Source organism: Oncorhynchus mykiss, chromosome 21 (assembly GCF_013265735.2).
Source record: "Oncorhynchus mykiss isolate Arlee chromosome 21, USDA_OmykA_1.1, whole genome shotgun sequence".
Classification (NCBI taxonomy): Eukaryota; Metazoa; Chordata; class Actinopteri; order Salmoniformes; family Salmonidae; genus Oncorhynchus; species Oncorhynchus mykiss.
The window spans coordinates 39,697,556-39,709,197 of record NC_048585.1 but is presented as its reverse complement, the minus strand read 5'-3'; the positions used below and the strand labels follow the sequence as shown (position 1 = coordinate 39,709,197).

The 11,642-nt window shown below is 42.1% G+C and overlaps 1 protein-coding gene across 2 annotated transcripts in view; it reads right to left on the bottom strand.

Moving 5' to 3' along the window:
- Window positions 1–2,995: 2,995 nt before the first annotated feature.
- The window catches only part of acox3 (acyl-CoA oxidase 3, pristanoyl), a 32,231-nt gene continuing 23,584 nt past the window's right edge, over window positions 2,996–11,642 (bottom strand). The window contains exon 18 of one of the 2 annotated variants that reach the window (XM_021577711.2): window positions 2,996–3,733. In XM_021577711.2, the coding sequence (XP_021433386.1) occupies window positions 3,614–3,733 (120 nt within the window). In that variant the 3' untranslated portion in view covers window positions 2,996–3,613. The remainder of the gene's footprint in view (window positions 3,734–11,642) is intronic. The other variant, XM_021577712.2, reaches the window with a different exon arrangement.

Here is an 11,642-nt window from a genome sequence, read left to right as displayed (position 1 = left end):
CTCCTCGGCCAGAGCTTCCAGTGTGAGCTCTGAACGCGCCGAGAGCGAACATCTGACAACTATCTGAATTTCCGAACGCCCAGGGCGCACTCTGGCACTCCAGAATGAATTTACGAACACAAGTAAGTAGCCTTGAGACGGAATGGCTCATAGGAGCAGAAGCCTATCTCCTCTTTCTTTAGCTTGAGGCAGCTTGATGTACAAGTACACCCCCTGGACAGGATGCTAGTCTATCGCAGTACCTTACCCCAAGTCTATATTCCTTAATGCTGAGTGCCAAGCAGATGCATCTGGTACCATTTTTTGTCTTTGGTATGACTGTTGCCGGTGACCTCTGGCAGTCTCTGTGGGGGTGCCACAGGGTTAAATTCTTGGGCCGACTATTTTCTCTGTATACATCAATGATGTCGCTCTTGCTTCTGGTGTTTTTCTGATCCACCGCTACGCAGACGACACCCTTCCGTATACTTCTGGCCCTTCTTTGGACACTGTTAACAAACCTCCAGACAAACTTCAATGCCATACAACTCTCCTTCCGTGGCCTCCAACTGTTCTGAAATGCAAGTAAAACTAAATGCATGCAAGTAAAACTAAATTCAACCGATCGCTGCCCGCACCTGCCACCCGTCTAGCATCACTACTCTGGACAGTTCTGACTTAGAATATGTGGACAACTTCAAATACCTAGGTGCCTGGTTAGACTGCAAACTCTCCTTCCAGACTCACATTAAGCATCTCCAATCCAAAGTTAAATCTAGAATTGGCTTCCTATTTCGCAACAAAGCATCCTTCACTCATGCTGCCAAACATACCCTCTATCCTACCGATCCTTGACTTCAGCGATGTCATTTACAAAATATCCTCCAACACTCTACTCAGCAAATTGGATGCAGTCCATCACAGTGCCATCCATTTTGTCACCAAAGCCCCATATACTACCCATCACTGCAACCTGTATGCTCTCGTTGGCTGGCCCTCGCTTCATATTCGTCGCCAAACCCACTGGCTCCAGGTCATCTATAAGTCTTTGCTAGGTAAAGACCTGTCTTATCTCAATTCACTGGGCACCATAGCAGCTCCAGCAGGTATATTTCACTGGTCACCCCCAAAGCCAATTCCTTACACAAAAAATATATAAATGTGTTCGTTTTCTTCCAGACCTAAAAGAAAAGGGTCTCCTGATGTGATTTAAGCATGGACAATTTTGATGTTTCTCTATAAACAATTACATTTTTTAGAGTGAAAAACAAAAAAAATCTAAAACCAACTAAAATAAAACTGAGAAAACATAATCTGGGGAAAAAACAACAACACTGACATTATAGGGCCCCCTTAGAGTTGTTTATTAACAATTACTTTACCAAGGATTTTGACAGAAAACAGTGCACTACTTTCTCTCGTACACTAAGGACCTGGAGGAAGAGTTGCAGGGGAGAGGAGAAGAGAAGAATTAGCCTATTAGAAAGTTATAAAAAAATGAGTAGCTCACAACATCACACTCATGCTAGAATAGGTTGGAGACTGACTAACCCTTTTCTCAATGGTGCTCTGATATTATATACATACTTACACGGCAATCTCCTAAACACACTATAACTTCATAAATACCCCTTATCTGATTTGAAAGTTTGAAATACACTAAGAAACAGCAACATAAACATGTAGGATCAATTCTTTCCCAGATTAAGTGAACACATTGACACACACACTGTAACATCTGGGACAAAATATGTCCTCCACATCCTTATGTAAACTTAATTTGAAGGGCCAGAGGTCGGAGGACAAGGGTTTTAGTGTGGAATAATGAACATTTATTTCCCAGACGACGTACATGCGTGTGTACGCTTGCGTGTGCTGTGTGCATGTGTCGCCAGGCTAACTACACTAACAACACAAAACTGGGGAAATCTTTGATGTTTTCAAACTTTGTTCAGTCCCATAGATGGATGAACTAAACATTGGTCGCCCTTCTTAAGAGGACAGAGCCAAATGTAGGATTCTGTGACTAGAGTGCCTCCATAAGAAAACAATATCAGGACATTTTTAGCTTAGATAGTGTGTTGATAACTGATCTTTGGGGTTTTCAAACTTGGTTCGAACCCATAGATGGATGAACCTCGACCGGTCCCTCCTTAAGAACACATAGCTAATTTTAGAAGCCAGCGGTGCCCCTAGCTATTTTTAAAACCACGTCTATTTATATGACCAAAACCCCTGCTTAAAGAAACAATATCTGAATATTTTGGGAGGTTAGTGAGTTTATAAGGATGTAATCTGATTTTGATTGGAATGAATGTTGAATGCCCAACGTGGAGCTCAACTGATAGGTATGAGAAAATACGAGAATATAAAAGGACTAACAATATTAAATGTTATGTGATCGTAAAAACTACTAATGTGACCCACTAGTTAAAATTAGATCCCTGCATGGGCATGAATTTTAAGCCCAAGACCTACCAATGCCCGCAACCTTCAGGCCCTACCCTACCCAGGCCCGACTGCTTCTGACAAATTGAAGGCTCGGCCCTGCCCGAAATATCAGAAATAACTTCCTCCGTTAGTGACGTCCATTAGCTGCTCATCTCTGTCTCGTTCCTGCATGCGCTCTGCTCATGTCGGGTCTGTGAGTATCCATAGCAACGGCTCTGCTTGGGCTGCGCTGCTCAATGACGAGACATGAGAGAGCAGTTAGCTAGCTAATTTTCATCACTTTAAACTCCAACAACTCAAGGAGCATTATTTTTTGTGAAAAAAATCTCTCCTCTCTAACCCGATGTAGGCCCCATCGGGCTCGGAAAGCAGAGCTCTAGTTCAAATACGAGGGTTAGCCAGCTGAGCTAAAACCTTTTCGCTTGGGGAGCAAAAAGGCTTTGGGAGCTAACAAGTCAGCAGGTCTCAGACAAGGCTACTACTTATCAAGCATGCATGGTTACTTGACCTGAGAATATCAAATGAGTTTTTGATTCACTGAAATAATAATCCATAAATGCAATTCATGTATATGTATTAGTAGAAATATTTTATTTATTTTACAAACCCTTTATTCAGTCATTATTTTACAAAATGTGCACAATTACATGTATATATTACCACATAATTATAAGTATATACGTGGACTCATTGCATCATTTGGCAATCAAAATAAGCTCTAGTTCACAAATATCACATTACATGAATTTAAAGTTACATTAATTATACAGTTACATTAATTATACAAAACAGACAACCTTATGTAGTGTTAGATACATAATCATATCAAGAAGCTGGCATCAAATCTATTGAAACGTGTTAACAAATGTACTTGAACATAATCTCTTCTCTTTAGAGTGCTTCCCGTCATAGGCACTGATTCCAACAATTACCACAAACGTAGTTGATTATCATTCTTTACCGTATTCAGAGGAAGACAGTGGTTTATAATTGCATTGCCTCTACACTCTTAAAAAGGCCCAATATGTCATTCATTTCATATCTGATAATACAAAGTTCATATTTCAAAGTGAGGAGAATGAGATTCATCTAATCTGAAGGCTTCTTCTTGTTTTCTTCTGGGCTGATGAAACTGGTTGGTGTAACTGGGGAACAGAGGACTCTAGAACCGTGATCTACAAACCTACAGTTTGGGTCGGAGGGAACCCACCACAGGCTTGTCTGAGGTGAACTCTGCCCACCAGGACGGGCGCTCTAGAACCTTGTTCCCCTGCATCACCGTGGACCACAGGTTCTTATAGAGCTGGAACACAGGAAAACAACAAGAATTGATAGGACAAAGTGTTTTGTGTGACTATGACAACATTTCAAACTTTTTGGATTGATGATTTGTTATTTTTTAGTAACATGCTGGAATCCTAGTGGCGGTTTGCTGTGTGTAATTGGGGCAAGTAACTTGAAGAACTGTTGGCATTACAAGCAAAATTATGAAAGGTCAAAATCAACTAATCTTAAATCATGCATTACTTACTCACAATATTATTATTTTGACCTTTATTTAACTAGTATGTTTGGACAAACAATGGCTTTCAAAGGGAAGTGACGAAATGCCATAGCCTATTGCTAATCCCCTCGCGTCTATCCAATATTGATCACTAACAAACTCGGACATACTTAATGTCACAACAACCACAAAAACCACCTTTCACATACAGAAACAGTACAAAGCATTATGTTTATAGCGGTGTTAAACTAGGTTTGTTATGTTATGAACTGAGATGTTTCTGAGAAGAGCTGGTTGAGTAACGCTGACTAGAGACAATATTTATAAAAACACTGGAGGTTTATGATTGAGATGTTGCACACGCGCACACACACACACACACACACACACACACACACACGTTTCCAATGTGGTGATTTGAAATAGGTGACTGTATACAGTATCTCGATAAGACAGTCACAGCTGGGCTAGTATGTCCGTGTCCCAAATGACACCCTATTCCCTACATTGGAGGGCACCCCTGGTCAAATGTGGTGCACTATAAAAGGGAATAGGGTACCATTTGGGTCACAACATAGGAGTTATATTATACTGGAAAAAAATGCAACATGCAACAATTTCAAGGATTTTACTGACTTAAATTAATTGTAAGGAACTCAGTCAATTTAAATAAATTAGGCACTAATCTATGGATTTCACATGACTGGAAATACAGATATGCATCTGTTGGTCCAGATACCTTTAAAAAAAAGAATAATAGTTAGGGGCGTGGATCAGAAAACCAGTCAATATCTGGTATGACCACCATTTGCCTCGTGCAGTGTGACACATCTCCTTCACAAAGAGTTGATCAGGCTGTTGATTATAGCCTTTGGAATGTTGTCCCACTCCTCTTCAATGGCTGTGCGAAGTTGCTGGATATGGGTGGGAACTGGAATACGCTGTAGTACACGTCGATCCAGAGCAACCCAAACATGCTCAATGGGTGACATGTCTGGTGAGTATGCAGGCCATGGAAGAACTGGGACATTTTCAGTTTCAAGGAATTGTGTACAGATCCTTGTGACATGGGGCTGTGCATTATCATGCTGAAACATGAGGTGATGGTGGCAGATGAATGGCACAAAGATGGGCCTCAGGATCTCGTCATGGTATCTCTGTGCATTCAAATTGTCAAAGATAAAATGCAATTGTGTTCGTTGTCCGTAGCTTATGCCTGCACATATCATAACTCCACCGCCACCATTGAGCACTCTGTTCACAACGTTGATATCAGTAAACTGCTCACCCACACGACGCAATACACGTGGTCTGTGGTTGTGAGGCCGGTTGGACGTACTGCCAAATTCTCGAAAACAACGTTGGAGGCGGCTTATTGTAGAGAAACTTACATCAAATGATCTGGAAACAGCTCTGGTGGACATTCCTGCAGTCTGCATGCCAATTGCACACTCCCTCAAAACTTGAGACATCTGTGGCATTTTGTTGTGTGACAAAACTGCACATTTTAGAGTTGCCTTTTATTGTCCCCAGCACAAGGTGCACCTGCGTAATGACCATCCAGTTCAAACAGCTTCTTGATATGCCACAACCCTTCCGGTGGATGGATTATCTTGGCAAAGGAGAAATACTCCCTAACAGGGATGTAAACAAATTTGTGCACACAAATTGAGAGAAATAAGCTTTTTGTGCATATGGAACATTTCGTGGATCATTTTTCAGCCCATGAAACATGGGACCAACACTTTACATGTTGCTTTTATATTTATGTTTAGTGTTTTCAACACAGGAGAAGAAGCATTAAGTCTTATCTGATCTCTATGATTTACTGACCTCAACAGGGGGTTAGAGACAGACCACACTAATGATTACAATGTCATGTTAATAATTTATATTGTTATAAGGCCTTTATGACAAGTCAAGTATCCAGACACTAATATTGTAGGTGCTCAGGGTATTGTCATCACAAAGCATTATGGTCCATTTGTTCAGTATATTTAAGGTACATTTGACCCCTATCTTCTAGCTATAGATATACACATAGTACTGTATATCATTGTATATTCCCCTCAATGCTTCCAACCCCATTCTATAAGAATTTCTAGGAAGTTCTAGAAATCCCCTGTGCTTCTGGGCTCAATCTCCAGCACTGTGTTTCCCTGGCAACACCTCAGGCAGGGTGTTGATTGGACAATGCATGATTTATGTAATTTTAAATGGTCCAGTCACTCACACAATGTTTGCAGGGTGATGGCACCCTATTCCCTCTATAGTGCACTGGGCCCTGGAAAAAATATTGCACTATAAAAAGAGAATAGAGTTCCATTTGTGACACAGGCACGAAATCACTGACCTCACCGGTATAGTATTAGTTAGTACTTCTTGGCCCACACTTGATATGGGTTTGGGTGGGTGTTGTCGTGGTGATCTACCTCGCTCCACATTTGTTATGAGTCTCTGGATCGTGTTAAGCTAAATGTCAATGTAATTAAAAAAAAGAATGTGTTTCTACCTAATATACAGTCAACCAAATACACTACATCAGTGGTTCCCAATCTTTTTATAGTCCAGTACCCCTTCAAACATTCAACCACCAGCTGCGTACGCCCTATAGCACCAGGGTCAGCGCACTCAAATGTTTTTCTTTTCTTCCATCATTGTAAGCCTGCCACAAACACACACTATACAACACATTTATTAAACAGAAGAATGAGTGTGGGTCTTGTCACAATTGGCTCGTGGGAAGTGACAAAGATCTCTTATAGAACCAGGGCACAAATAATAATATAATCATTTCGCTCTTTATTTATTTAGCCATCTTACATATAAAACCTTATTTGTTTGTCAAAAAAGGTGACTAACTCACCACAGGTTAATGAGAAGGGTGTGCTTGAAATGATGCACATAACTCTGCAATGTTGGGTTGTATTGGAGAGTCTCAGTCTTAAATCATTTCTCACACACAGTCTGTGCCTGTATTTAGTTTTCATGCTAGTGAGGGCCGAGAATCCACTCTCACATAGGTACGTGGTTGCAAAAGGCGTCAGTGTCTTAACAGCGTGATTTGCCAAGGCAAGAAACTGAGTGCAGCCCTATCCAGAAATCTGGCAGTGGCTTCTGATTAAATAACATTTTCTCAGAAACGCTTGTTGCAATTTTGATGAGGCTCTCTTGTTCAGATATCGGTATGTGGACTGGAGGCAGGGCATGAAAGGGATGATGAATCCAGTTGTTCGTGTCGTCCGTTTAGGGAAAGTACCTGTGTAATTGCTCACTCAGGTGCTTCGCTGTATCACATTTGACATTGTCCGTAAGCTTGAGTGTATTTGCACAAAAAAAAAAATCATACAATGCTGGAAAGCCTGTGTGTTGTCCTTGTTAATGCTGACAGAAAAGAGCTCCAACTTCTTAATCATAGCCTCAATTTTGTCCAGCACATTGAATATAGTTGAGGATCACAGTTCCTGTGATCCTAGATTCAGATCATTCAGGTGAGAAAAAAAATCATCACCCAGATAGGCCAGTCGTGTGAGAAACTCGTCATCATGCAAGCGGTCAGACAAGTGAAAATTATGGTCAGTAAAGAAAAGCTTCATAAAGTTGTCTCTCAATTAAAAAAAAAAAAAAGTGTCAATACTTTGCCCCTTGATAACCAGCACGTATGTTGTAAAAGCGTTACATGGTCGCTGAGCCATATCATTGCATAATGCAGAAAAAAAACACGAGAGCTCAGGGGCCTTGCTTTAACAAAGTTAAGTGAAGGATACAGTATATACATATGAGATGAGTAATGTGAGATATGTAAATATTCTTTAAGTAGCATTATTTAGGTGACGAGTGTTCCATTTATTAAAGTGGCCAATGATATCAAGTCTATAGATAGGCAGCTGCCTCTCTGTGCTACTGGAGGCTGTTTAACAATCTGATGGCCTTGAGATAGATTGAAAAACAGCTTCTATCTGTCCCAGCTTTGGTGCACCTGTACTGATCTCACTTCTGGATGGAAGCGGGGTGAACAGGTAGTGGCTTGGGTGGTTATTGTCCTTGATCTTTTTTGCCTTCCTGTGACATCGGGTGTTGTAGGAGTCCTGGAGGGCAGGTAGTTTGCCCCCGGTGATGCGTTGTGCAGACCGCACCTCCCTCTGGAGAGCCCAGCGGTTGTGGGCGGTGCAGCTGCCGTACCAGGCGGTGATACAGCCCGACAGGGTGCTCTCAATTGTGCACCTGTAAAGGTTAGTGAGGGTTTTTGGTGACAAGTCACATTTTTTTCAGCCTCCTGAGGTTGAAGAGGCGCTGTTGCTGGATGAGTCAACAGAACCTCTCGGTGGATGCTGCAGTGTACCAAGCGGCGTAGGGAGCAACTAATTGCATGCGCGTTACCACTCCACTATGTCTCCCTGTCGTGGCTTTTGCTCCATCAGTACAGATACCAACACATCTTGACCACCAAAGTCCATTTGATGTCACAAAGCTGTCCAGTACTTTAAAAATATCCTCTCATGTTGTCCTGGTTTCCAGAAGAGTATGTCTTCCTTAATTGACCCTCCATAAAAGTAACGGACATATACCAGCTGTGCCAGGCACGCCACATCTGTTGACTCATCCAGCTGTAACGCATATAATTCACTGGCTTGTATTTGAAGCAGTAATTATTTCAAAACATCTCCTGCCATGTCACTGATGCGTTGTGAAACAGTGTTGTTTGATGAGGACATTGTCTGTACAGCTTTTTTGGCCTTTTCCCCCAGCATTGTCCCAGCCATATCCGCGGCAGCAGGAAGAATTAAGTCCTCCACAATAGTATGGGGCTTGCCTGTCCTAGCCACTCGGTAGCTCACCATACGCTTCTAGACGCTTCTTATTAATGGTATCTGTTGCTTTTAGATTTGTCTTACTACTCGAAAGTCGTCTTTATTCACGCTCAAAAAACTCCCGTGGCTTATTTTTTAAATTGTCATGTTTAGTTTCTAAATGTCTGTGTGAAGGTTTCCCGCGAGAAAGTAACGGTTAATGTGATTGGATGTTAATTATTTGACTAGGCTACCTGTATTTGACATAGTGCTGTAATTTCGCTGAACACTAGATGGTTTCATTTTATTTTTGGCAGTGAAACGAGGCTACTCAGGGTGAGAGAAAAAAACCTCACCCAAGTGTCTAGCCCCATTGGAAAATATAAAATGTACGGTTTAAAAATGTGAATAAAAATAAATAAATAAGTGAATCACATTTTTATTTGGCGTACCCTCGACGGCATTGCGTACCCCAGTTTGGGAATACCTGCACTACATGACCAAAAGTATGTGGACACGTGCTCATTTCAAAATCATGGGCATTATTATGGAGTTGGTCCCCCATTGCTGCTATAACAGCCTCCATTCATCTGGGAATGCTTTCCACTAGATGTTGGAACATTGCTGCAGGAACTTGCTTCCACTCAGCCTCAAATGCATGAGTGCGTTCGGGCACTGATGTTGGGGTTGAGTTCAGGGCTCTGTGCAGGCCAGTCAAGTTCTTCCACACAGATCTCAACAAACCATTTCTGTATGGACCTCACTTTGTGGACGAGGGCATTGTCATGCTGAAGCAGGAAAGGGCCTTCTCCAAACTGTTGCCACAAAGTTGGAAGCACAGAATCGTCTAGAATGTAATTGTATGTTGTCGCGTTTAGATTTCCTTTCCCTGAAACTAAGGGGCCTAGCCCGAACCATGAAAAATAGCCTCAGACCATTATTCCTCCTCCACGAAACGTTAACACAGGTAGCGTTCTCTTGGCATCATCCAAACCCAGATCCTTCCGTCAAACTGCCAGATGGTGAAACGCGATTCATCACTCCAGAGAACGCAATTCCACTGCTCCAGAATCCAATGGCGGTGAGCTTTACACCACTCCAGCCGATGCTTGGCATTGCACATGGTGATCTTAGGCTTGTGTGCGGCTGCTTGACCATGGAAGCTCCAGACGAAAAGTTATTGTGCCGACGTTGCTTCCAGAGGCAGTTTGGAACTCGGTACTGAGTGTTGCAACCGAGGACAGATGATTTTAACGCGCTGCGCGTTTCAGCACTCGTAGGTCCCGTTCTGTGAGCTTGTGTGGCCTACCACTTCGCGGCTGAGCCATTGTTGCTCCTAGCCATTTCCACTTCACAGTAACAGCACTTACAGTTGACTGGAGCAGCTCTAGAAGGGCAGAAATTTGACAAACTGACTTGTTGGAAAAGTGGCATTCTATGACAGTGCCACGTTGAAAGTCACTGAGCTCCTCAATAAGGACATTCTACTGCCAATGTTTCTCTATGGAGATTGCATGGCTGGGTGCTCGGATTTATACACCTGTCAGCAACGGGTGTGGCTGAAATAGCCAAATCCACTAATCTGAAGGGGTGTCCACACACTTTTGCGTATATAGTGTGTGTCTCAAACACACTAAAGCTAAATGTCAAATCTAAATGTTTCTTATACAGCACACAGCCAGGGAGCAGAGAGGGTCAGACTCACACCATTGCGTGAGGTTGGAAGGAAATGCCATTGCTTCAACGACACCATAAAACAACCCTAATTCAGTTAAATGTCTGCTCTGAAACTTGCACCTGTGAACATGCATTAATAGCAACACCAACAACATTTTATAGCAATGCTACTAGCAAAAGCAGGTAAGACAAACACTATTCTTGCTACTACCAGTACTAGCATTACTAATATTACCACTACTACTACCACCAGCACTACTACCACAGAACTCCATCTCATGCTTCTGTGACTGTTCTGTCGTTCTACTATTAGTGTCACTATTAAATAACAACGATGATAAATATATTGATTAATGATCTATTTAGATTTGCTTACAATTGTACAGATTTATTCTACAACTCAGCTCAGCTAGGAAGGCATGTTTATCCCACTCTCTCCAGGTCCAGTATTGTGTGTGTGTGTGTGTGTGTGTGTGTGTGTGTACTGTCTGCCAACGAAAGCAGCTGTGAGTCTTCACAGAGTGAAAACAAAGCATCCATTTTCTGAGCCCAGAAAGACAAGGGGAGCATTTGAAAGCCAGACTCCTAACAAAACAGATGACACACACAGTTAAAGGTCATACACACACACACACACTCCGACATCGTCCCTCCTTAGTAATGCATTATCCTGGCGGACCCACCCACCTACACACACACACACACACACACAGTCCCTCCCCAACATCACTCCTGGCTGACACACTTGGGCCTGTATGTTTATAGGTTTGGGTCAGTGTGTTTACTGGAAGATGACAGCAGCCTCTGGAACTCTCCTCTTGCTCTATTCCAGTAAAAAAAAAAAGTGTTCCATCCTTTAAGAGTAGGTTAATAGCAGAACACTCTGTATTGTTTTATTGAGACCTTTTGTTGTTTGGACCATTGTGATGGTCTATGTGGAAACTCAGTGTCTCAAACATTGTTGTTGTGTCTCCGCAGACTCTTCAAACACAAGAGCACTGTCTGAGTGCATGGATGAATAGGTTACTAGCATTACTCAAACAGACATGATTTAATCAATGGATGAGTATTGAGCCTAGTGTTATTCGTTATCCAAACACATTAAAATAGGGTAAATGAGTAAGACCAGACAAGTGTGTGTGTGTGTGTGTGTTTGTAATGCTGTGTTCCTGCAAGTTAAGCAGTCATAGGTCCACAATCTCATTCGGCTCCTCTGTTTCTATTCTTACCTTTCATATTTC